Source organism: Parasteatoda tepidariorum, chromosome 3 (assembly GCF_043381705.1).
Source record: "Parasteatoda tepidariorum isolate YZ-2023 chromosome 3, CAS_Ptep_4.0, whole genome shotgun sequence".
Taxonomy (NCBI): domain Eukaryota; kingdom Metazoa; phylum Arthropoda; class Arachnida; order Araneae; family Theridiidae; genus Parasteatoda; species Parasteatoda tepidariorum.
In genome coordinates, this window is record NC_092206.1 from 49,669,132 (window position 1) to 49,697,128 (window position 27,997).

The 27,997-nt window shown below is 31.3% G+C and overlaps 2 protein-coding genes across 7 annotated transcripts in view; one reads left to right on the forward strand and one right to left on the reverse strand.

Moving 5' to 3' along the window:
- Positions 1-8,769, forward strand: part of LOC107440555 (anaphase-promoting complex subunit 10) — a 15,084-nt gene extending 6,315 nt beyond the window's left edge. For all 6 annotated transcript variants that reach the window (XM_071178600.1, XM_016053511.4, XM_071178598.1 and 3 more), the window contains exons 3-4: positions 7,272-7,434; positions 8,387-8,769. In XM_071178600.1, the coding sequence (XP_071034701.1) occupies positions 7,272-7,434; positions 8,387-8,672 (449 nt within the window). In that variant the 3' untranslated portion in view covers positions 8,673-8,769. The remainder of the gene's footprint in view (positions 1-7,271; positions 7,435-8,386) is intronic.
- Positions 8,770-10,708: 1,939 nt separating this feature from the next.
- On the reverse strand, positions 10,709-27,993 carry LOC107440553 (uncharacterized protein CG3556). The gene is made up of 10 exons (XM_016053509.3): positions 27,835-27,993; positions 25,898-26,127; positions 23,717-23,906; positions 22,406-22,625; positions 20,439-20,704; positions 19,057-19,235; positions 16,357-16,558; positions 15,298-15,460; positions 13,272-13,408; positions 10,709-10,850 (listed from the first exon to the last, which is right to left on the reverse strand). Exons 1-10 carry the CDS (start codon positions 27,896-27,898, stop codon positions 10,783-10,785), a joined length of 1,719 nt encoding a protein of 572 aa, XP_015908995.1. The 5' UTR covers positions 27,899-27,993; the 3' UTR covers positions 10,709-10,782.
- Positions 27,994-27,997: the final 4 nt, after the last annotated feature.

Below are 27,997 nucleotides of genomic sequence, written 5' to 3' on the forward strand. Positions count from 1 at the left end.
GGGTCATTTTAGAAGTGAGGCGCTAGACTCTTGTAAGATAACAAAAATTGAAAATGTATCACCAACATTAACGGGAAAATGGCCGTCCGCACAGACGTCGGATTCGAGAAATTCGTTGCCCGCGGGAAATTTTTTAACGCTGAGGACGGGTGGTTTTTCGAGCCGTGCTAGGGAGTATGTTTAATCTTTTTCTATTTTCTTTGAATAGAAAAAGATTAGGGGGCTTTAAGATTGAGATTTAAAATAGAGAGCTTTGAATTGTTGGGTTTTAAATAAAATTTGTTTATGCTTATCTATCATTGCTACTTAGTTAAACTGATTAGATTACTGTGTCTCTATGCAGCAGCACCTGGAAGTGTTTTGAAATCAAGCAACAATTTTTTTTTTCCTATTTAGCCTTGTTGCTGAATTTTTTCAGTCTTTCTGCAACAAACCTCTGTAACACTAATATCTTTCTGGGATATATTTTTAATAGTAACCTATATTAATAGGTTCTTCATCTATACCTCTACAGCCCTCTGTGTGCCCTGTCTTGTTCCACAACTCTATTCTATCCATACAACCCTCGGTTTTGATTTCTCCCTCCACTTACGGATCTTCATTATTTTCAAGTCATAAATAGCATCGTCCTTCCACCTTTTCTTTGGGCCTGGTTCCCATAGGTGTTTAGTTGTAGTTGATGGTCTTTTTGAAACTGTAATTATTGTCTCTCCTCTCCTTGTGTCTAAGTCATGTATATATTAGCCAATATGTTACTTATTTAGAGCCAATATGTTACTCATATAAAACCAATATATTACTTGTTTAAAATAACAGAAGCGCTTTGTGTTTGAAAAAAAAAAATGCCTGTGCATATAGAATAAACACTGTATTTACCTTTTTTTCCAATTACATAGAAAAAATACATATGCTGATATTATAGTATAGGTAATATATAAGTAATATTCTGTTATTTTGAAGGGTACAAAACACACTTATTATTTCCTTTTTGGCGTTTTGTAAATCATTAAATTAAGAAAAATTGAAAATTATGAAATCCGTGTCAGTAGCTGCTGAAAAAGTAAGATAGGGGACAAAATGGCGAGAGTTGGACTCTTCCAACTCTCATCTTCCAAAGGGGGTTGCTCTGATGTAAATTTTGTGATAACAAGCTAGTTTAAATAAAAAATATGATATTAAAAACATTGGATTTTAAAAGTTATGTATAAATTAATAGCAATAACTGGCAAAAACCGATAGAATCTTTATGATGAAAAGTAAATACTGTAATCTACGATTTGAATTTTCCGATATTGTTTGAAATATATCAAGAATTTTCGAAACCATGTAAAAATTAGTAGCAATAACTACCAAAAAGTCAACAAAAAACTGTGAGATTGTGTTATTAAAAGTAAGTGATTAATTGTGCAAATTGAATTTCACATGTAATAAAACTGTATTCAACACCACAGTTTTTTTTTTTTTTAAAAAGTTTGTGTTGTATCTATAACTATAAAAAAAATGATTTAAGCACTGCATGGATTTATAATGACGTCGGTGTAAACCGAGCGTGTTAAAAAGTGATTACTTGAATGAATGTGCGATTCAAACTTCACATCTTAAAAAGAATCATGAAAATATTAATAGTAATTACTGTACAATGGAAGACATTGGCATTTTTTAAATAAAAACTAAACTCAGTGGTGCTACAGCCCATAGATGGTCAAGATCTACTGTGCCCCTCTCAGTTTTCTTGGCCTTAGGCTCTGTAGTGTAGGAGCAGATGCTCCGGTTGGGTGGTCAGCCGAACACAGAACCCCCAGTGTTTAGTCTCCAAGCATACTCGGTACTCATTTTATCAACCCACTAATGGGATGAAAGGCAGAGTTTTCTGGCCCAAGATTCAAACCCAGTACCTGTGGCACGAGAGTACTACTTTCAATAAAATCAGCGCGAAAGAGAAAAAGGGAGATTGACTGTACCTGCAATTCTTGCAATAATGAATTAACTGTTTTGCTACAAATCTGAATTTGTCACAAATTTTCCATCCCCACTCACAGTCAAATTTTATTAAAATGCAAAATATGGTGTTCTTTTTTTTATTTTTAAAAATTGATAAAGAAAAAATTTCATTTCTAGAGAAATTAATCCTTTAAATTTTCATAACTTCAGAATTACTTTTTATATTATCAATTTGTAATTCTAGCTCAAGCCAGGCATTATGGAATTCTTTTAATTTTGAAAGAGAATAGAAAAATCACAAGAGTTTCTTCTCCTTCTGTTATGCAAAAAAGGCATCTTCAGAAAATAATTCTGCAGGAGAGAAAAGTTCTTTTGAAAAATTCTTCAGAAAATAAAACCAAATTTTTTTGCTTCCCAAATACAAAATCTTTCTAAAAGAACTCTGTAACAATGTTGGCTTGATTCTGCCGTAGGCTATTTAGAACAAAAAATGCTGAGTTGCCCACTTTTCACTCATATACAGTTGTTTTTGAAACCCTCTGACAACCTTATTTTGATTTATTATTGTTATTGCAATAAAAAAATTTCCCAGGTAGTTCTTTATACTACATCCATTAACAATTTAAAAGTCATTCATATTTTTCATGAATTTGAAATAATGATGAGCAAAAATTTTGGTCTTGCTCAGTGGCGTAGCTACCTAGGGGCTAGACGGGGCAGTGCCCCGGGGCCCTCNAGAAAAAATATTTAAAATTGAGATTTTCAATAATGTACTAGACACAGTAATATCTCAATTAGATACACGTTTTATTGGTATGAGTGCAGTCTGTCATATATTCGATTTTCTAACACCAACATTTTTATTACATGTTGATGAAGGAATTCCCCTAAATTCTTTCTGTAGGTTGGCAGTGTTGTCAATTTGACGGATAGTGATATGTGCGTTTTATTATTCATCGATGTACGTTTTATTGTGAATTCGAATTAAGATTTTTTTTTCGAGAACGGTTAAAAAATTAATGCTGTATCAGGAGTAATTTAGCTAATGCCAATAAACTTTTCTGTACTGGTCAATATAGTGGTTCGATTTTACCACTCATATTGATGTCCGTTAAGTCAATAACTCGTGTCAAATCTATAGATTTCGGCTACAGCTCATTGTATAACGCGAAATATCATGAAAAAATGCCAGTCACCTGCAGTTAGGTACATTAATTCAGGTCCGCGGGCAGGAGATTGTTCATGGTCTCTGTAATGCCTTTCTTTCCAATAAATAAGAAAGACCAGATTTTTAAAACAATAAAACTTAACTTTATTTAAAAACAAATGAAATAGGCATTGTTTTGCAGTAAGAGCTTCCAGCTCTTGGAATACCAAGGGAGACCCTCTTTCGATTATATCAAACATACATCTACCTTTTTCTCTCTCGCATCCCTCCGGCGGGATGACAAAATGCGCCAAGTGCGCCTTAAAAGGTCGCAAAACAGTTGCCAACCATTACAGTTTCCACCATTAAATGTGGTAACACTAACGGTGATAATTTTTTTCCCGGGGATTCCCCAACGACACTTGTAGGGTATCATTGTGTTTCTCCTTCCTTTTATTTTACTTTTAACGTCGTCAGTGAACAGTGAGTACCTACCTACTCGAGCACAATCTAATATTGTATTGTTTAAATAAATTGGAAAACTAAAATTATGGATAAAAAGAAGAAACCCAGTGGTGCATTTAAACGCAAACAATGCCAAGAAAGAGAAGATAGTAAACAAACATTGTCCAAAATTGACAAGTTTTTTAGTCAGCCTTCTGCAAGTACATCTGGCCAAAATATTTCTATTGATAGTGACTCAAATAATGTGGTAACTGCAGTGTTGGTTGAGAAGCCTACTGAAGAAGATTCGACAATTATTGCAGTTGGAGATACCTCCGCCGCCGATCATGTGAACGTGGATGATGTTTGCATGACACACATAAGAGCGGAGGGTTTGGAGGAACCACAGACCTCTACATTTTTCGAAAATGTGTACGACAAATCTTCTTATGACTTGGGAAACTTCTCGAACAAGATATTAAGTGATAACGAAAAACGTCAAATTCTTGATATGGGGCCTTTACAGATTTCAGGACCTTTTCCAACAGACATCAACCAGAACAATAGGTGTTTTTCAAAATCGTACTACGTTTCGTGTTCTAAATATGGGCCAGCTAATCGTTTTTGGTTGTGTTATTCCAAAATACTAGACGCTGCCTATTGTCAACCCTGCTGGTTATTTGCTTCACAAAGGAATAATGTTTGGTGTACGGGAATTTGAGATTGGAAGCATTTATCGGAAAGAATTAAACAACACAGTTGTTCGAGTGGCCATTCGGAAGCATGTGCTGTGTATAAATTTTGAAAAAAAAACCGATAATAATACTATCGACAAGGAACTTGAAAATAAAATTTGCAAAGAAGCATCATTTTGGAAAATGGTTCTTCAAAGGTTATTCGATAGCATACTTACCGTAGCAAAGAGTTCTTTGGCTTTGAGAGGACATCAAGAAGACTTAAGTCAGAAAGGATACCACGGAAATTTTCTGTCCTTTGTAGAGCTTGTCGCCCGATATGCTCACATTTTGCGGCAAGTTTTGGATATGCCCAAAGGTAATAATAATTATTTCTAAGTTTTTTTTATCGTTTTATTTTGTTTATAATTATTAACTGTTTAATATCAGGACTTTTTTGAAATTGTGTTTTTTTATGTTTTTAGGATCTACAAGATATCTGAGTGCAACAATTCAAAATGAAATGATTGAGAGCTTGGGGACCAAACTCGAAACCCATCTACTAGAACAAATTAGAGCGTCACCGTTTTTTGCCATCATAATGGATACGACACAGGACATATCGAGGGTAGATCAGCTAAGCATTGTTGTGAGGTATGCAGTAATAACCAGATCGGAAAACGGACAGCCAATTGATATAGAAGTAAAAGAAGTGCTTCTAGGCTTTTATGCAGCCATCAAACATAGCGCAGTAGATTTAGTCAACCAAGTGACAACATTATTTATCGACAAAAATATTGATTTAAAAAAATGTGTCGGTCAAGGCTATGATGGAGTCAGTGTGATCAGTGGTGTGTATAATGGTGTACAAAAACATATTAAGGATATCCAGCCTAACGCAGAGTACGTACATTGTGCCACTCATAATTTAAATTTGGTGATAAATGATGCCGTTAGCAGTTGTGTGGAAATATAGATTTTTTTCGCAACGTTGCAAGATTTGTATAACTTTTTCGGAAACAGCATCAAACGTTGGGATCTACAGTCAAAATTCACTGGCGAATCGGACACCACTCTAAAAAAACTAAATCCGACAAGATGGTCCAGTAGGGTCAATACGATGTCTGTATAAAACTTCGTCATTTTGATATTATCAAAGCATTATCAGAAATAGTTCTAAAGAGTCCTAATAAAGATGAGCGTAGTGAAGCAGAGAGTATTAAAACAAAAATGCTAAATTTCGAGATCGTGTTGCTTTGCGAATTCATGCACAGTGTATTGAACGACATCAATTATGCATCCAAAACTTTACCAAAATGCGACATCAATTTGGGCGAGGAGAGTAAAGTTTTAGCAGAGACCAAAGCAAAGTTGCAAATTTATAGAAATGATTACGAATTATTCAAGTGCAAAGCCAGTGAAACTACAAGAAAATATGGTATTGATACCCATTTTCAAGAAAAAAGGCAAAGAAAAGTTAAAAAACATTTTGATGAATTAGCTGCTGATCACCGATTTCCAAACCGAGAATGAAATATTCAAAATTGAGATTTTCAATAATGTACTAGACACAGTAATATCTCAATTAGATACACGTTTTATTGGTATGAGTGCAGTCTGTCATACATTCGATTTTCTAACACCAACATTTTTATTACATGCTGGTGAAGTAACTTTATTACAAAAGTGTGACGAATTCCAAAGAAAATATTCAGATATAATAGACCCTAGTTTTTCACTTCAATTTATTAATATTTACCACCTAGTTTTACCACAACTAACTCAAGCATGGACTGTTTACCAATTATGTAAGGAAATAATGATCAAATATGGAGTGCTAGAATGCGACCTAACGGAAGTATTTACAGCAATGTTATTATTCTTTACAATTCCTGTCACTTCTGCAACAGCTGAAAGGTCATTTAGAAAATTAAAAATAATAAAAAATTATTTAAGAAATAATATGGGCCAAACTCCACTCCGACATTTATCGCTAATAGCAATTGAAAACAAAACCGCATCACGCCTGGATTTAAACGAAGTCTTTGATACTTTCGTGAAAACTAAAGCTAGGAAATTTTTTTAAAAATAATTGTTATTTAGTCAGTTGGTAGGCCCGACCTTTATATAATAAACCCTTGAATCTTCTCTATTTCGTTTTATTAGCCAAACCTACACCAAGTATTAATTGTAATTTATGCTGTTACTGTTTAATATTTTTATTACCTGCCCTGCAGTGCACAAAAAAGAGCTTAAGTAGCTTAGCATTTTTAAAGTATTTGTATATTTCATATTTTTAATTGATAAAACCTAATCAGTTTACATAGCAGTGGGGCCCCATTTTTTAATTTGAACCAGGGCCCTTGGTTACCTAGCTACGCCACTGGTCTTGCTATTATCTTTAGAATTAAAATTTCATGCCCTGCTATGAATGTTACTAGGAAAAAAAAATCCTACGAATTCAATACAAAAAGGAAATACATTATTGTGAATCTAGTATGTTTTATGTAAAGGTTTTAATGATATTCACCCTGCAGCATAGCAAAATCAATATTTTAAAATAATTTTTAAATTTATACAAGTATGTATACAATAAATGGAAGTGTATTTATTACATGAAATTTCAATTTTTTAATTAGATTCATAGGTTTTATGGTCTATTAAAAGGATTTGAAATTTACCTAACATTTTTGTTGATATTATCTGGTCATATCACTCGTTTTAGATCCGCCCTCCCCAAACTGCATGAAAGCACATTTTTTGTTCGTTTCTAAATTTCGACTATTGTACATCACTTCAAGTGATTTATTAGTAGGTAGGCAAAAACTTGTTTTCCAAATATTATTTGATACAGATTTTTTTTTTATTATATTCTAACTTGGATAAGCTTAATTTATATAAGTTTTAAGTTTGTGGTGTTTCAGTCTATAACAATTTTGTGATAGCGAATTTAGGTCTTTTGTCTGAAAATTTGCTAAAATTTCTTTTTTTACTCTAATTTTTGTTGTTTAATAATGTTGTGTTATATTTATTGGTGTTTTAAATTGATGTTTGCATTTTTAAAGGATTTGGAGTCGATCAGTTAAGAGATAAATGGCTAGAAACATATTGGCAATCTGATGGTCCCCAGCCTCACCTAATTAACATTCAGTTTAGAAAAAAGACAACTATACAAGATATTTATTTATATGCTGATTACAAACTGGATGAAAGCTATACCCCCAATAGGTAAATTTATGTTTCTGATTAAAAATTTAGTGTTATATTATACTTTTTTTTAATAATAATTTTTTTTTAACAGTAATTGATTTCAATTTCTAATCTGTTTTTTTTCCTATAGTTATTTTTGCTTAAAATCAATTAGTATGTAATATAATCTAAAACTTTTTTTTAGTTGGTTTATTTCTTTTTTAAAGTTAATTTTCATACATTTTTGAAATTTTACTCATATTTCTTTAAAATTGGCTGTTAGTTATAAGTTTATGTCATTATTTGTTAACAAAAGTTACTCCAAGCTTGTTTCTAACATAAAGAGTCAATCTTAGAACATTTCGCAGTATTGTTGCTTAGGTGTATTTATTTGCTGTCTAGATATATAAAATTATAACAATAAGTTTTTTCTTGATTGTTCACAAATTCTGAAAGACAGAATTTTACTGAATGTGTATGGAATCCTGTAAAAGATTTGTATATAAAAAATACAGTTATGTACTTTTTTGAACTTATCCACTTAAAACTTTTATAATTTTTAAACTGTTAGTGAACTGAAGTGTTCCTAACAGTTACTTTGTTTGCAGAATTTTTGTTAGATTTTAAATGCATTTTCAAAACTTGGAAAAAATGCAACAGTTAAATTAATTATATAATTATTTATAGTAGTTTGCTATTAATAATAGTTTAAAAAATTATCACTTTTTTACGGGGAAATTAACTGCATGTTTTTAAACTACACAATGAAAACATCTAAATATTTTTTTCAGTCTCTATTTAAGTTAAAATGCATTTCCATTATTCGCAAGAAATTTAAGATAAAAATTAGTTATAATAAACATAATCTAAAAATATTTCAGTTTTCTGCAAAGATTTTTACTGTATGTTCTGTATTACTATTACTGCAAGTTAGTATATTACTATATATTATAATATTAATTTAATTTATGAACTAAATATTGTTTGCCAGAGTCTCTGTTCGAGCTGGAACACATTTCCATGATTTACAAGAAATTGAAGTTGTAGAATTAAATGAACCAAGTGGATGGGTTAAAATTCCATTAAAAGACTCTTATGGGCAACCTATACGGACTTATCTTGTGCAGATAGCAGTGTTGTCTAACCATCAAAATGGGCGTGATACACACCTTCGGCAAATACGGGTGCATTCTCCTGTCGAAAGACATTGTTTCGCTGCTATAAAATTTCCCATGCTGACTAGTACTGAGTGCTCTCAATACAGTTGTATCAGGTAGAAGTGAAAATTTTGTGCATTGTATATTATTTTATGGCTGTCTTTTATTATTTTGTATGTGCTGATATTATAAAATAATAAATGGAAACTTTTTGTTATTTGTATATTTTATTAATAAGCCGCAATGGTGCAGTGTTTAAAGTAGTGGCTTTTCATTGCGAAAGACTGAGGTTCCATACCTGATGGAAAATTAAAGCCTACCAGGCTTCAGATTGATAGATACTAGCTAGCCTGAAAAGAAAGGGGGGCCAGTGAGCAATTCTGACCTCATTTCTGCCACAGGTCACTGAATTGTGGAGCCATAATTTCCATGACCCAGGGTCCACAATAGGCTGTTACTGGAGCATTTTTACTTTCTATTATAGCTATATCTTTATTGTTTTTACTTTCTAAATTGCTATATCTCTTGTTTAGTTTAAAAATGAACTTTTTTTTACATCTATATCACAATTTGAACTTAAAAGAGTCAACTTTTCTCAAAACCTAAATTATTTTTTTCAATCTTCATCTTTTGGATGATATTGGGTAAAGCCTCTGAAAGGGGTAGAACCTTTGTCCATTGGTGACCTTGAAAAAAACCTCACGGTCTTTCCCCCAGTTTTAAGGTGAGTGTGGGTGGCAAGTAATTTCTAATATAAGAACAATTTTCGTTGAAATTTTTTAAAAAACTAAGGTTTTTAAATACCTTATTCGTTATATGCTATAATAGGCATTACTGCAATTGCCAATCTTAAGCCTGGAAAAAGTGTGAAGGGAAGTTACTTAAAAGCATTCTCAAAACCATTTTTTAAAATTACCCAGTTATCTGGATCGGGTTTGGTCAGGATAATTAGAACTATACTGTATGTCGTAGAAAAATGAAAAAGAAAGTTAAAGGCAGTTTCTGAAATCATTAGAAATTCTTTTGCGACTTCTAGCCAAATAAATATCCTCATGTGCAAATCAAGCACGTTTCTATCAGTATAAAAAAGAAAGAAAAATGCATTTAAACGTTTCTTTAATTGTCTTATTGTAGACCCATAGTGTAGAAAATAATTGATAATTACAATAAAGTTTAAGGAACATCAAAATTGTTTACATTTTTGGCGATCCCTTCTGCGCGTCCTGAATTGCTAATTTGAGTCGTGCTCCACTGTTTAAGAAATCCTGATTTTAAATATTTAAAAAGATGTGATATAATTTTTAAAAAAAATCATACTATTATTTTGATGAGTAAAAGTTTTATTTGTAGTATTAACACAACTGTGGTATAACATGGTATTAACACAACTTTTAAGTAAAACGATAGAAGTTTTTTTATTTTTTATTTCCAATGGCAAAGCAAAAGTTCTCTTGCTTCCCAATATCTTGAGGACTCAGTGTGTCCACATAGAAGCAGGTGGTCCCTGCCCAATTTCTCTCCAGATTTACAAAGTGGACAAAAAGGCGTGGTACGAAGGCCTATGCGGTATAAGTTAGCAGAAAGACAATCGTGGCCTGTATATAAGCGGAAGGCCGGAACTGCATCACGTCTTGGTTTGTCGGGAATTAAAGAAGAACTTACATTTCTCCAACTTTTCAAAGCTGTGCTAGTCTGAAGATCTTGCAATGAGTTGGTTTTACATAAATTTTTAAGGAACAGTTTGATTTTCCAAAAGGAAGTTGCCGTATTTGGTTGTTGTAGCAAATTGGCACCTTTTCGGCAAGTAAATCTGCCTGCTCATTGCCCCAAACACCACAATGGGCTGGCACCCACTGGAGGACTATTCGTTTTCCCCTTAAAAATAAAGACCTCAAGAAGTTTTGACATCAGGAAATCTCAGGTATAAAGGGACGTTCATGTGAGCTTATTGATTGTATGGCCGCTTGTGAGTCCGAGAAGAGAACTGCATTTTCAAATTTGTATTGGAGGGCCAGTAACTGCTGTAAGGCCGTACTCAAGACCACTACTTCTCCATCAAAGGCGGTGCCAATGTATCCTGCTGGTACATAGAAAAAGAAAAGTGTAGAAAAGAATATGATAGAAGTATAACTTATCTAAAATAACACAATTTAAACGTCTTCAAAAGTCGTATAATTTATTTCATGCATAGAAATTCTACAGCTATTTCATCAATGGAGATTGAAATAAATTAAAAATGAACACTTTGGTACCACTGGATTAGATGATAACCATCATGTAGTTGGAGGTTATCTGGACCTGTAACAAAAATTTTAATTGAAAAAAAAATCCATAAAATCTTAGGCAAAAAATATTTCTAACATTAAGTACATTTAAACTTCCACATAAGACTAGTCAGTGAATTTACTCTTTTCAAAGGCTTTTCTTATCATGATGGGCACTTAGTACATTTTCAAGTACATAGTTTACAGTAACCAACTGCCTATTATATATTTTTACAATCTTCAACAGGAATGAAGTAAAAAAAATTTTATCCAAAAAGAGTTTCAAATTAATAGTTTATCTAAGTAAAAAGGAAAAACTGAAATCAAAAGTTGTTGAATTACCAACGAGAAAGGTGAGATTAAGAGGAAACTGAGATACATGAAATATAATACGAAACACAAAGTTTCATCTGAGCAATCAAATAGGTTTTGATGCTTTAACCCCACTATTCGCAATAGTGATGATTCATATGATTTTTATTAAATTTTAATTTTTCTTATTTAAATACTATCTTACGACCAAGGCACATGCCTTTTTGACAATGATTCTTATAAAGGGCGGTGATTATGCAACTTAATGTGTATAGTTCGATGTGTATGTCTCTCACTAGCTAGTATTGAAAATTTATTTGATTTGCAAATTATACAAAAGTATAGTGTGGCTTTTAGGAGAACTCTGGACACCCGTCTCGCGTCGTTGCGGGTACTATGGTTACGAGGAAAGGTCACTTCGAATAGGGATGTGGTCTGAATAGTTTTGTCTTAATCTTAGCGTAGGTCGTCGTGAGTCGACACCTTCTTTCCTCCATTTCACCCCCATTAGAAATGTGCTCTCGCTTGTTACCATAGCAGCAGACAGCCCCAGACTTTCTGTCTGGAGTTCTCCTCAAAGCCGAACTATAATTCTTATTTATTAGAGAATGCGGGTATATATTATTTAGTATTGTTTTTTTCTTTTGAATTTATCCCTCCAAAAATGTTTCGTTAAATTGGGTTAAAAATTTGAGTGGTGAATTTTTCCCCAATAGGGAATTTTTAGCTCATTTCTTATGTAAGATAGAGTTGTTTCCTACAGCTCTTTAAAATGTTATTTATTACAATACATGACTTAGTGATATTTCCTTCATTGTAGCACTGTAAATAACTCGCAAAACTGAAGACGTTAGTTTATGTTTTGTTATAGTTCAATGTATGACAAAAGATAAATGCATGGTTAAAATCTTTATTTTCTACATTAATTCATCTATATTAAATTATATTCTTTTAACAGACTTGATAAAACGTCTTTAAATTTTCTTAGCAAAACCTTTAAAAAATAGGATTAATGTAAATGTTTCTTGTTAAATTTTTTACTTGAGATTAAAACCACTATTTTTAAAGGTATATCATACTACATAATAATCCAAATTTCGAAAATAAATGAAATCAAACGTGCTACATTTGTCATGGATTCATATTTTTTTCAATGAGACTTAAATGAAACCACTGTGGACATTTTCGAACTACCTCCACTATCACGTGTCTACACGAATTCTACTATGCTTAGGCCTTATGCAGGTTAGTTGAAACTGTATAGGTCAAAACTCAATACGAAAAAAGATTAAACACTATATTATAACATACTTACACCTTTTGTTGAAATTTCAAAAGTAAAATATGACAGTAAAAAAAGTAAAGAAAAATTTGAAAGTTACTTTTGCACCCTTGAAACCTTATATAAATTTCTACTAAAATACTACACATGGAAGAGTATATCGTTGTTGTTAATTTATGATATTTCACACGGGAGATTTGACAAATAAATAAAAAATATTCAGGATGTCCTTATCTTCTCTTAGTAATGGTTGGTTGGTTCTAATGCCATTTGCCACACGGGCAAGCCTGCTTGGTGAAAACGAACAAATTTAAGGCAGAGTGTGTGATTCTTGTCTTTCAATGGCGCCATCTATGGCCAAGAATTCGACTTCTGCCACATCGTACGTCACACCTGTTTACAAGGCGGACCCATTCATACATCCACAGATCGTAATTTTGACCTGAATCAGAGAACGATCAGTCTCCAATCCAGTACCCCCAGAGATATTGATTTGTTATGGGAACATGGAGGACTTTGCGACTCGACGGAATTTTAACGTGCATCAGTCACCAACTACCCGGGGAATCTTCGGTTGGCGAGGTTCGAACTCTCGGACATGAACCCAGCGCCCTACAGACCAAGCTATCCCGACCTTCTCTTAGTAGTTAAGTAATTGATTAGATTTAAATAGCGTTTTTGTTTTTACTTGCTTAGATATTAATTTGAGGTACCTTCTTTTTTATACTTTTTTTGACAAATTATTTATTTAAGGGTGATAATTGATTACATCTGTATATTTAATATGCATTTTTATATACTCCACTTTTAGTGAAATCGTCTTTGAGTACTCTAACAAAAAGATAAAATTGTTTCACCAACCTTCTGGGACAAGAATTAAAGCTGTACTTGTGTTGTTCTTGTAATATGTTAACCAGAAACGTCCTTCTTCAGGATCTACTGGAATGCCGGCTATCTCATACACATACATCTTTCCAGATATTCTCTTCCATTCGAATCTAAAACAAACATTTATATAAATGTTACTGTAAAAGCCTAAAGTTTGGTACATTCAAGGTTTTACCGGTAAAACCGATTATTAACTTAAATGGCTACCAGGTCTTGCCTCAAAAACTTAATAAAAGGCCAAAATGAAATCATATTAAAGCATACTTTGAACTTTTGTCAAGCCACTCTGGTAAGAGCTAGATTTTATCCGTTAAACCTAAGATTTAACAGGCTTCAGGTTTTTACTTCAGGTTCCAGGTTGTCATTTAAATCATGTCGAAAGTTCCGAGGTTTCGTCGCTAGGCCTATATAAATATATTTATAGTAGCCTATAGGAGTGTGCCTCGCTGAGCAGTGTCTGGTTGTGATTGCAATAGTGTTCTGATTTGCGAGTCTCCTGTGAACCGTTTGAGGTTTCGAAGACTGTGATATGTTGTGTACTAGTCGGTTATTCGTGCTCTAATTGAGGGTTGAAAATTGCTTAATTTTTTGGAAGATTCTACTAATAAAATTTTGGAATCTTAAAGACTGTTTCATTCATCTCCAATCAACACGAACCCCTGTGTTCGGTACAGTATTCAATAAGTATAATCATTTGTGAATTTTTATAAAAGTTATTTTGATTTAAAATAGATATTTGTGATAAAATGACTTGTTATAATAAAAAAACGTAAAAATTTGAAATTTTTTTTTTAACCTCATATAAACCACATTATTTTTCGAAAGACGTTAGATACTGATTATCACTGGTGATAAACTGTATTACGAAAGTAATGTGCTTCCCGGATCTTGCCTTGGGTCTATTTTTTTAAAAAGTGATTTAAAGTTTTGATTAGCGATAAATTTTGTTAGCATCATTTACAGAATGATTAAATTATTATTATGCAGAACATCAGTTGAAATTTGAGCACTCAAGCTAATCGGACAGTGATCAAAATAATGATAGCAATAAATTTTATTTGATTATATACAAATTATGCCTGAAGAAGTCGAGAGATAATCGATACTAGCTTTACCATCCTACACAGATCACTTAAACTAGTCGAAAAGTAATCTAATTTTAGATTGTCAAAAAATTCTTTTTGATAATAATAAGGCCATAAAATCAGCATGTAAATGGCCAGAAAATAATTTAAACTTGAGATGTCAGCCAACAAAAAGTTCCGTTTATAATGTAAACATTTTAACTATAAATTTCTTGTAATAATAATATGGTGATAAATTCTTTAAAATGCTAGTAAGTCAGAAAGTGGTCGGAAATTTGATCATTGTTAAATACATTTGACAAATGTTTCGCGATAAATTTTACTTGCAATAGTCGTAAAATGAAAGCAATTTTAAAATTTTTGTGCTATGGTTACTTTTAATTGGGCCAGAAAATTTTAATTATCGATACATTTTCTTTGACGATTAATTTCTGATAAATTCTTCTGGTAGCGGCCGGGAAATGAATGATTCTTGCACTGAAATCGGGTACGAAGTTTCGATACCGTTTTGAATACTCTAGCTAGTCGGAAAGTTATCTTAATTTTGACTGAGCGTTTTCATCGACACAAGCATTCATCTGTTGAAATTCCATCGAGTTAACAAAAATTTTATGTAATAAAAATGGAATTTTTTTTAAGTTCAAAATATTTATTTAGGTGATAAAAATAAATTAATACGTAAGCTAAAAGTTCTCAACACATGGGAAGAAATTAAGATTGAAAAAAAGGCGTCGTCGAGTAAAGATAACCATTAGATATCGCTCTCTTTCACAGCCCCAATGTTTCGGACAATTTTGAAGCTATCGTCGTGGTCACTAAAACGCAAAATTTTCCCTTGCTTTAATAATAAGTTTGTCTCGACTATCTATTTTTATTAACACAAAAACAATCTGTCATTGCAAATCACATCTTACTTGTATTTGGATTCGATGTTTTGAGCTTTCTGCATAATTTCATATGCTGTTATATTTTCTGGGACTCTGAGAGAGAGTGTGTTCTTGATATCTTCCTTGTCTCCTATGATCAATGAATACTGCACTTTGATCATTGCTTCTACGATGTCCGAAATACCGCTACCTGAAATACGGTTTTTTATAAATTAAAATTCATTAATGTTGATTTAAAAGAAGGAAAAAACATATTTGATAAATTAGACTTATTGACATTTAACATGGGCAAATCACATATCATATCACAGAGCTAGTCAGAATCGGAGTATGTACCGATTTTGATTAATGTTCCATTCGAAATAATTTCGATTTTATAAGCGTCCAGTTACTTAACATATTGTCTTAGTAAATTTAAGCATATTTATCTTCAACATATCGTTGTAATCCAAATGAGAGATTGCATTTGCTCTCCTCATTTTTACCCCATTTCATTGAGAAAATTACTACACTGAATTTTTAATATTTCAATTTACTTAATATTTTTCCATTACAATTTTTCAGTTACTAACTTAAGCTAAACTTGGAAAAGGTGTCTTTCCATTCATACAGTATTGCGTAATCACCACTCTTAATGAAGTAATAAAATGTGTATTGCTGCAAAGTAGAGTGACTTTAGGACCCTTTTTGAAGTTCCATTAAGATATCTCGTTTAATTTTATGATGCAAATCTCTGGATATTTTACAAAAGATCTGTACGACTTTACTAAAGTGGGTAAGTGGTAATCAAAAAGTTATTCTAAATGGTAAGGATTATTAGATCTTGGTAAAGAAGGTTAGTTAGTCCTTGTTCCATCATCAGCGCGCTATTTCATTTATCTTAACCCTTTTCCACTGGTTTAAGTTTTAGCCAGCTCTCTCTTTATTGAAGGACAATTTGTGTCTTCATTACAAAATAAAAATAATAAAATAAAGTTGCTACTATTATTATATTTTTTAATGTACTAAACTGGTCAATCCAAAAGTTAACTAGTAAATAAACCCCATTATTCAATTTTTCTTAAAGTTTGATTATTAAGAACTTACCATCCCTATCTTTTCTAGGGTTTCTTGAACAGTCTGTGTAGCGTATATCTAGTAAGGTTTTTCCATTAAGAATCGGTAAAATGTAGTAAGCAGCCATCGATCCGAAATCAGAGGTGTTTAAATGATTTATCAAAAATCTTGCAGCTGGAAACACAGAATCAGAAACATTCGACTGATTTGCAGAATTGCTTGACATCAAAGCCTATATAAAACAAATTGAATGATAAAAATACAAGTATTTTTTTTTATATTATAGAATAGTACTCTAATTTCAAAATCATCATTTCATTTTTAATTGTTTACCTCATCTTCAAGGATTTTCTTAAACCATCGACTTTTTACACCATTCAAATGCTTCAAGCAATCTTGGTTTGTATTTTGTTAACGTGTAATTCTAATTATCACTCACTATTCTTCTGTTATGCTAACTTTCCACTTGATAAGCGTTTTATTTATTAATTTTTCAATAATTATTGTTTAACTTTTGTTATCAGAACAAAATTTACCATAATTTTTTTTGTTCGTGTCGTAGTCGTGGCATAGATTAATAATCGAAAGTAAGGGCCCAAAAGTTTTGATTTTGGTCCAATTCTAAAGTTTTCTCTTTCTCCAACTTAAGCTTGACTGCCACCTTGATTCTACTGAAGTGGTGGGGTTAAATGGTGAGAAAGCTAAACTTTAGCTCTGTAGACAAGTTATGTATCGTGTTTTCTATGTATACCTAACCCAAGTCGATTGATCTAAAAGTTTGGAAAGTACGAAAACTTAATGTATAAATTAGAGTATAATTTATTTTGACTTGCATCATTTAAACACATAAAACTCTTATCATTTTGAAACTTATAAGTGTATCAACTTCATTTTGATTTTATTAGATTTAGCGTTATAAAACGCATAACAAACAATGTTCTGTTTGCCAAAATTAAAAAGAAAGACGGCTTAATGGTTATATGTGAAAAAATTGTACTTAATTTTTATTCGCTTTAATATACCTTCAGTAAAATAAAAGGAAAAAATATTTATTCTATTGAAAGTTATAGAATTTTTTTATGTATACCTAAGCTTTTATGTCACGAAGTATCAAACGATATTTCATGTTAGAACATTTTTATAACCTAAGAAACTAGATAGTTTTTTTTCTACGATAAAATCTTGCATTTATAATGTTCTGGCTAATATTTTTGAAGTTATAGAGACATTTATATAACTATAATAGGGATGTTACGCTCGCCAAACTACTACTTTCACTATTCCTTTCCGATCGCTTCACAATCTGGGCTTTTTACTTATGGTAGTGCAACACATAATTCGAAACTCTAACAATTGTTACCAAAACGTAATTATGTCAGATACAAGGTGTTCTATAAGAAACGACTTACAATTGCTATTTATTAATCTTTTTTTCGTAGTATATCAGAATGGTCATTCAAATTAAACCGGTTATTTGAAGTGTTTGATGAAGATCAAATGTAGGATGTCCCCATGGTTTTTATATTTTATATCCGTCGTTGAACAGCCGACTCAATTTTGGGATTACGACTACTAATATTCAACTCCGTAGCCTTGTAATTTTGAACCAATCCAGAAGACAATGAAACTCCTGGATCAGTACCCCCAGAGATTTTGATTTGTTATGGGAACATGGAGGACATTGCGATTCGATAGATTTAACGTGCATCAGTCACCATTTACTACTCGGGGAGTCTTCGGCCGACTGCGATCGAACCCACGAACTCTTGGACATGGGTCCAGTGCCCTACCAACCAGGCTATCTCGGATTATTCCCATGGTTTGCTAAATTGAAGAGAACAAAAATATTTTGGATAAAATTTAGCCCGCTTAGATAGCTCCAAGGCGACCATGTTTTTTAGTACTTACGCTCTTTTCGTGATAAAATTTGATTTTTGGCACTAGAAAATACTCCTCAACGAGGCAAACGGAACGAATGGAGATATTGAAAATTTTAATACAGACGAAAAATGTTTGACTGTGTATTTTGCCCACCCGATAAAGACTGTTTCTGAACAAGTGTTGGTAAAATACCTTGTCAAATATCTGTCGCTTTCTTTGTTTTATGAATATTTCCTTCATTTGCTACTAGGAAAACTATATTTTTAAACCAAACATGGGTTTATTATCATTATTACTTTTATAAGAGAGCCTAAAATAATGGTCAGTTGAGGAGCAATTTATTCTGGTTAAATGTTTTACCCTACATTTTTTTTTGTACTTCCATAAAACTGAAGATAGCCATGTGAATAGTCTTTCATTTACCACCTGGAAAACTTACCGTAACAAAGACTGAAATGCGCATAAGTGGAAAAAAATTTTTTCATTGATAATTTATTGAAACGAGGTGAAGGCTCAAGTGTTTGAATTTTCGACTGCGCGAATGTATATTTCACTACGTAAATATAATAAATAATAAACTTTTCAAAAAATAAAAAAATCCAGACTCCGTTTTTAATCGAGCTGGACCTGTCATAAAAAACGGTGAAATTTTATAGTAAAAAAAAAAGAGTGAAAATGTTTAGTAATTTTTATTTTTTATTTATATAGTTAAATGCAGGCAGAGATTTAAAAAAGGCTGTTTTTTCATGACCAAATTACCTTATTATAATTATGTAATCTCGAATTGTGTCGGTAAGAGATAAAACTTCCAACAATGAGGAAACTCCCAAATAAATTTTAAAAAAATACCTGAGTGAAAATAGCAGTAGAATAGATGTTTCCAAAGCTTCCATCCGTCTGTTGTTGCATCTTTAAATGTTCGAGTGTTTCATTGTAAAGAAAGTCAAAATCCTCCTTGAATGCTCCTTTTATTTTAAAGCTTTGATTTCTTACGCATGAAAGAGCCATTAAGCCTAAGGCACTGATGTCTGCAATTGCAATAATTCATGTTAATCTCGGACCATTCAAAACTCTCAAAGAAAAAACTACAAAAACAAATTTTGCTCAATTTTTTATAAAATCGCAACTATTAGCGTTGTTAGAAATAGTGCTTTACTTGCCGCCACGAGTTGGAGCAATACTTCACTTGATCATGTAAAAATAATTTTTAAAAATGATGATATTCCAAAAAGGTAAAGAATAAATTAAATATGTGTATACGCAAAAAGATTACGAATTTTGTCATAGGTGTAAAATAACTACAAAAAATACGTTTTTATTCAGCATGCATGGATGGAAAAACTACTTCAGTACCGAGAGGAATTACTTCAAGCTAGAATTTTTTACAAAGAAAAATAAAAAGTTTTCTTTCTTATTTGATAAAATTGATGTTATTGGAGATTGTTTTCTGCAATTTATCAGTTATATTATTAATTGGGTACATAATAGACTACGTCACAGGTCTTGTTATTCTAAGTAAATTTGCCCTCAGAAAACGGTAGTATCTGCCAACCTGTTTTGTTGCTATATCAACATGTATACGTTAAAAAGAGTATTTTATAAGGAAGGAAATGTTATTCGAAATACTCTACCCTCCATGCCCCATTAAAAAAAAAAAAAAAAATCAAAGTGTTAGTAGTAGTGTTTTTCCCATCTTGTATCCAATTTTGATTTTAAGGATTTACAATAACTCATAAATATGTTTTTGTTTAAAACTTGCTTATATGGACCGAAGTTGTTCTTCTGTTGTTCCCACAGTGGACTGACCGTAAGACACGGTTCCCAGTAATAATCCCCGAAAATTGCAGTACTGGCTGCGTGCGGTCAGTATGCCGACAGATTACCACTTTGGTCTGTTTGCGAAGGGACCGAAGGCGTGCGTATCGGCCCTCATTTGTCATATGGTGATCGACTTCACGCGCTGGTCGTCGGGCTACCAAACCGGGGGAGCCACCTCCTCCGCAGAGGATTAAAATTTGGATGGCATTCTTCGATTCATCCTCAGTTATGTTAATAATATAGCCTCCAATAGCCAATTTTTCAGCTTTAGTGTGACGTAAATAAAGTACTACTTCTTCCTCTGAAACCTTAAATTGTATTTTTTTACATACTATCATTCCGATCATTATATTCTCATTGTTTTTAAAACAAAAATATAGTTTTATAAGAATTCTATTTTAAACCACGCTTACCCGAGCTGAAAGGATATTCCTCATTAACTTGATGCTCACGCACAGACCACAAAAGCTTATCAACTTCTAGGTAACTTAAGGTTTCATTTGCATTGCACAATGCAATATATGCCAGTGGACTTCGTATCATTAAAGGCTCATCAAGTTTTTCTTTTGCCATCTTTATGAGATCATAGCCATAAAATTTTCTAGGGTTGTGACAAGTCACAAGCAAACTGTTTATTATTTTAGCTAGTTTGTTAAGAGTTACTGCCTCTGATTTGTTCCTGTTAAAAAAAATTGATGGTTAAAGGGAATAATTTAAAGAAAGGTAATGATTTTACAAATGAAAGACATGCTTACCTTTTTTGAAGTGTCTCCTCAACTTATTGCTATTAAGTTGAGAAGATTAATGAAATTTTTATGTTTATGAAATTATCAATGATATTATTGATAGTTGTAGTAAAAGTAAATATTAAAAGTAAAAAGTAAATATCTAAAGGTAAATATTATATCTGTAGTAAAATAAAAGAAAAGTCATCTACACCGATTTTAAAAACAGAGTTAAGGGAATATAATTTTTTTTCGCTAGGGTTTTTCTGATTATTGTTCGCGACCTTACGCTAATGCTCACCTATAAGCAATGAGTGGTTGCTTCTAGGTGCCCCGAGGCTCAGCTGATTCATGGCGATTTGATTTTTATATGAGGTGAGTTCTCAAAGCTGTCATCTATCATGAGCCTGTGAAGCTGCCACGTATCTAATGACAAACCTCGGCTATGTTGATACTACAGTGAACTGTAGCAACAACATAGACTAGTTGTGACCGCGTACAGTGCTGCATTTGGTGTCGAAAATGTATAGTGCTTAATGGTGCAAACTTAGATGAGCTGTTGTTTGTTGTAACACAGTATCAACTGTATTTATCTAGTACGCAATTTGTACACACGATGTTCAATAAAAGTTCCCAATTAATTACTTTTGTGCCCTTTCAGATCTTCTGTCTCTGTTCTGCTAATCACTTTTCCTTGACGTTTACATAGTCATTGCTTCGTATGCAGTCCAAGGACAAGCACCATTTCTCGAACAGCATTTAGGTGTCACCAATTGTGATTTGTAAACACATATCCGTTGCTTGTAGAGAAATCGGTTCTCGATTTTTGAATGGTTTAACCCTTTGACGCAGATGATTCCTTTTATATATCTTTTTCTTAGGCTCTATTTACAAGCAAAAATACATTTTGGTATTTTTTAATTATTACAAACAGTTTAACAGTTACTGAAGAAATCTGTTAGATTATCTGAATTATATTTGTACTAAAATGTAAAATCCAAAAACAGTTTCTTTCATTCAAAAATTTATTTGACTTATTATTAGTTATTGAAAAATTTAAAAAATTTATTCAAAAATTTATCAATAATTGATTTTTTAAAATAAAGAAATTTCAATGATGAATAACTGTTTTTCTTTAAGGAAGGATTAGGAGGACCTCTTAGGAGTAACTGCAAATAAGTGTAAATTTGAAAAATTATTGTTTGGAAGGTAACTTTAACAAAATAAATAAGTAAAAAGACACCGATGTTTCATGCTGTATTTATAACCATAAACTTTTAAAAGTCTAAATATAATATTTTTTACTTATTTTGACCTAAATTAATACAAAATAATGAAAAAAAGTTTGAAAAATATGTTTCATAAAAATTCTGATGCTATAGAAAATTGGCGGAAAATACCACGTCAAGGGTGAAAAAAGCATTTAGATAACCTTCAATTGATTTATGGGAATTTACTATTGAATGTATTTCATTTGGAAGTTACATTATTCGGCTCCAGTCATTGAGATTCTTCTCTTGCCTGTTCTCGGGATCTTATGGTATATCACATAGCTCCTCTAAAAAGTTATCACAACAATTTGGAGACCCCTGTATATTAAGGACAGTGTTTCCAGAACTCACATGAAAATGCATGTTAAGGACAAAAGATAATACCTGAGTAGTGCTACAGACGACTTGAGGTCGACTTGCTTAATGAGCAGCTCTTCGAATACACGTGATTTGGAAAAATTCAAGACACCACCTAAATGTAGAGCTATAACCGCTTTATCTATGTCGTCATGCCATTTTAAAGGAGGCAAAAGTTGCTTTAACATCCTATTGAAGACCTTTATTCTCGCTTCTTTTATTCCTTCAACAGTCTCAATTCCAGTCACTAGAAATCAGTTTCAGTTTTTTGCAGTTATTGTTTTTTAAGTCAAAACAGTTATTTTAAGTCATAACAGCAAAGCATAATCTCTTGTAGTAAATGTGCAATAAATGTTTTAACATAGAAAAAAAGTATTCTTAAAAATCTGAGCTATTACCTTATTGCATTTAATATTATCATCCTCATTGGAAGGCCAATCCATACAGGATTTGCGGCTTTATCAATGTTCAACTATCTATAATCCGTATCCTTGAAATTTTAAACCCAGGCCTAAAACACCTGCATTAAGGAATGGGATAAATTCTCTTTCGTGAAAAAGACTTTTTGAGTGAAACTAACACACGTTTGCGTTATTTGGAGTGGACATGCAATTTTTATCCGACGATTTCATTTACATCAGGCATGGGATTAATAGCCATTCTCACTGCATTATTAGGATCCATATAAGTTGCATTCGAACATTTAATTGCCCAAAAAAAATAATAAAATGCTATTTTATTGATTTTAATTATTATGATTAAATTTTTATGATTATTATTTAGTAGGGAGGGGTTCAGGAGGAAAAGGTAACGACATATTTAAGAAATATTTTTCATCATTAGAATCTAGACAAGTTATATTTCGACATTTAAGTGTAAAATAAAAAATAGCTAATTATTATTTAGAAGGTACCTAAAACTTATGCTTTTAAGTGGTGAAAGGTAAAAATTCTACTCAGAGGAAATATGAATAATTTTTTTATTGCTAGAATTTGTAGGAGTTATTTTTCTGCATTTAATTGTTTGTTACCACTCAAAAATTATGCATTAGAATTTTATTTATTAAGTACCTAAAATTGAAAGTTTTAGGAGAGAAAGAGAGAAAAGCGCTCCCAAGTAGGAACTTTTTTTCTTTCCATTGCTGGATCCCATAAGAGTATTTTTCTAAAGTATCAATACTTTATAAATTTTTTCATTAACCATACTTTCTTTTAATAACACATACGTTTATAAATTTATTGTTATCATTATAACCATATAGAATTGGAGAGGGAATTATAATTGACTATATATTATCAAACAATATGTACATTTTCATAAATAAATTCAAATTTGTACCTTTCGAAAATTCCAATCTAAAAGCTACTTCGTGGGCTATGCACCAGTTGTATTGGTTATTTACTTCCAAAGTAATTCTTGCGTCTCCTCTTATTGTTATTGTTTGATCCCAATTGAATTTTGATGGGTAAAATGTGTAGTTGAAGTTATTAAATTCATCCTCAATTGTCAAGATGGCCCTTCTGTTGTCCTGTAAAAAATACATTCCCGAAATTAAACTTCATTTACTATAGAGCGGAACATAACTGCAAGTTGTACGGAATAACGTGTAGAGGTTTTATGAAAACCCAAATAATTTGTATAATAATTTATAAGTTAACATAAATTCATTAAAAAAATGAAAGAATTGTACTGAATTTTGACATTTACTATCACCGAATTTAGTTAAACGTATACTTTTACTGAGCTCAAAAAATGAGAACTTAAGAAAGAAAATAAATAAATAAAATGATATTATTATTGCATTTCTTTCAAGGATGTGGAGTAATTTCTCTCAACCGTAGTTGTATAAGTTCGTACTTGGTTTAGAATCAAATTAAATTCACCATATTTTCAATGAGATATTATTAATTAACTAAATATTTCTCCTTAGATTAAATAAAACTAATTAGATTTGGAATTTTCAGTTATCCTTAAGGATAAGTTCCTATCCTTAAGGATAAGAACACTTATCCTTAAGGATAAGTGTTCTCTATTTACTCGCAATAAGCTACCGGGATGTTGTTGTTTCAATGACAATAATCCACCAATAGTGCATTAAAAAGTGTTGGGTAATCTCTTTCTCAGTGTTTGTCAGTCCTCAACTGCTGGCCAGCAAACGGCCTCTGACGTTTTGACAGTAGGCCAACCATTATGTTTCATACAGGTAAAGGTGACGGCAAGCGTACACTGACCTAGCGTTTCAGCTGCGTGCTATTAGGAAATTTTCAGCTCTGGGCCTAGAGATTTATTTTAGCTGTGTAGTAACCAAAAATTTATAATACGGGTTTTCCTATAACTGTCTTGCATTGTTTGATATGTTTTTTATTTTCTTCTTCAGAAATTTTTTAACTTCATCGATAGGAACAATTATTTTTATTGTTCAATTTATTGTGTAACTTCTGGAGCATATAAAATACAGATACTGAAGGTTTAACCAGGGTCGGACTGGTCATAGACCTGAAAAAGCGATCGCTTCTTGGCCCTCAAAAAAAAGTGGTGGACCTTCCTTAAAAGTGAGGCCCTCTAAATCCATGTCCTTTTGGAAAAAAAAATCTATATAATTTTAAAACATATTTTATCTCAATTTGTTTTGTTATTGGCATTATGACTGAAATAGAATATTTATTTAGAACATTATTTAATGAATAAGTCTTATACTAGGGAAGGGGGGGAAATAGAAGAAGGAAAAACACTTATACCCAAAATGATACTTCCCCTTTGCAATAATGAATTATGAAACAAAAACAATAACGCTTTATTATCATTTACAAAGGATATTTTATTCCTTCAAGGGCCCCCTAATTTAAGTGCCCCCCTGGGCGCCTAACTTCCAGTCCGACTTTGGGTTCAATTCTTTATTTAAGTTTCTGCAGTGACTGTCGAATTTATATTATCCTGACAGAAGATATTTTTTCGATTTCTCAGGTACAGGTCTCAACATTAACTTGTGAGTTACACATAATCACAATACTTCTCTGTTTTATTTTGTCTGCAGAAGAAGCTCGTAAGAGAAAACTCTATAATTCCACCAGTTGAACGTTTGCAATCACTCTTGAATAAAGTTTTACTTTATTCGGATTAGAAATCTTAAAACTGAAATTAAAATATTCACTTTGCCTAAAGTTTGTTACCACTTCTTATCATTTTCATCATCCTTTGGCTTAAAATTTAATACAGGAAAAAATAAAAATAATAATTAGGGATTGAAAATTTGTATTGAAAATCTTCAGATAGGAAAGCCCTCGCACGCGCGCATCGATTTAAATTCCTGAGGAAAAAAAATGAAACTAATTTTGTAAGATGCTGAGCAGAAATAAGTGAGTAATTTTGCTTCGTGTTCTCAAAATAATTTATCAGTATCAATAATGAATTGCGTAGATTAATGATAGATATAAATCTAATTTAATGGCTTTTAAAAATATAACTCTAATAGTTTAACATAGTTAAGTAATGAATGGGAGTAAAATATCCGTGACTTACAAAATAAGGCTGTCCAGTTGTTCTATAATAATGCTCATAACTTATTGTTGTCTGACAAATGTCTTCAGTTCTTAAATCAAACTGAGCTACTTTCATGTACAACACGTAATCTTCACCAACAGTTAACTCCCAGCATTTACGAAACCGTGTGTCTCTAAGGACATCTGTACGTTCTTCAATAATGTCTGAATCTTTCGATACGGAATAGCAGTTATAACATTGTACAGTGCCTGAAAAGTTGTTTTAACTCATATGAATAAAATGCAATCAATTATATTTCAACAATAAAACAATATTTTACTTATAATTTCAGTTGATAAATAATTTTAATTGAATTAAACGGAACTATTAAAGAAATAAAGTCAAAGAGTGCAAATCTCTCTCTCTCTCTCCTTATATATATATATATATATATATATATATATATATATATATATATATATATATATATATATATATATATATATATATATATATATATATATATATATATATATATATATATATATATATATATATATATATATATATATATATATATATATATATATATATATATATATATATATATATATATATATATATATATATATATATATATATATATATATATATATATATATATATATATATATATATATATATATATATATATATATATATATATATATATATATATATATANTATATATATATATAACGATTAACCTAATATTAATATAACAGCTCAAATTAGAAACAGTAGTTTTCTCTCTTGACTTAAAAAAATTTCGAAATGAATGATAAGATCCTGGTAACATCTAATTCCTTTTTCTTATTTTATTTTATTTTATTATTTTCCGCATCAATTCAAGAGCGATCTTAGGAAATAAACAAAACGAGAAAGATAGTGAAATTTCCTATTACATTCGGCATATAGTTAAAAAGTAAGAAAAAATTCACTAAAAAAGCACTTTAAATTGCAATAAATTTCAAACAAATTCGATCCATTCGGTATTTTTTATTACAAGTTTAGCAGTTTTCTCAAACTAAGTATCGAATGTTAAATTTTTTTTATCCCACACATTTTTTACACAACGTCGTAATTTCAAGTTTCTAAGTCTTTTAGTGTTTGCGTAGCAAAACAACATGCAAGGTAAAGTTACATACCTAAAACAGCGGCTGCAGTGCCACTTGAAGCATTTTTAATATATAGATAGAACAGGAAAAATAATTTGTTTTACTTCATTTCCCGCATTGTAACAGAGATCATAGCGGATGCATGATTTTTAATGTTCGAAAATAATTTAAAACTACTTGCAGTTTTGAACTTAACCCAGGAGACAAAGAGAACTCCTGAATCAACTATTAAAAGATGGAGATTTCTTTGTTTTTTTTTTTTTTTTAAGACACGAATCCATGCTTGCGTTTCACTGAGAGAAAAGCTAGAATAAGCATTCATTGTGTAAACGATTTAAACCCAATTTACCTATTATTTGCATACACTGGTTCTATTTTAAAGCACAATTTGAATATAAAAACTTTTGATCAAGTTTGCTCGACATAATGATAAATATTTGATGTTTTGTATTCTGAAAAGCTGTTAGTCTATCTATCGAAAAAGCTGTTAATTTTATTAATTTGTCATTATAAGCAGTTTTTGAAGTTTAAAAAAAATCACTTTAAAATTTATCTTTAAATGACCAAAACAAATATAGCAAAAACAAGATTAGTATCCTCACGGGTGCACACAGATGAATTGACTTACTTATTGTTAATAAGATTTCTTAAAATTCGAGTAATTTTGTTAATTAGATTGTAGATAATGATTTAAAATTACTCAAGATATTTCATTTTTCTGAGACTTTTAGATCATCATGTAGATTGCTTTTTTTTAAAAAAAAATCATCGAAATTATCGAATGAAATTTTTTTTTTTTATAAAGTGGCTTTACTTACAGAAAGTAAAAGTTAGTCCAAATAAAACTAAAAACAAAATAGGTAATATCTCCATTAATAGCATAATATAATTTCTTTAAATGCAATATATTTTTGAGACAAAAAGTCTAACGTCTTCTATTTTGAAAGCGAATATCACAAATATCCGAAAAGCCTCTCAAAA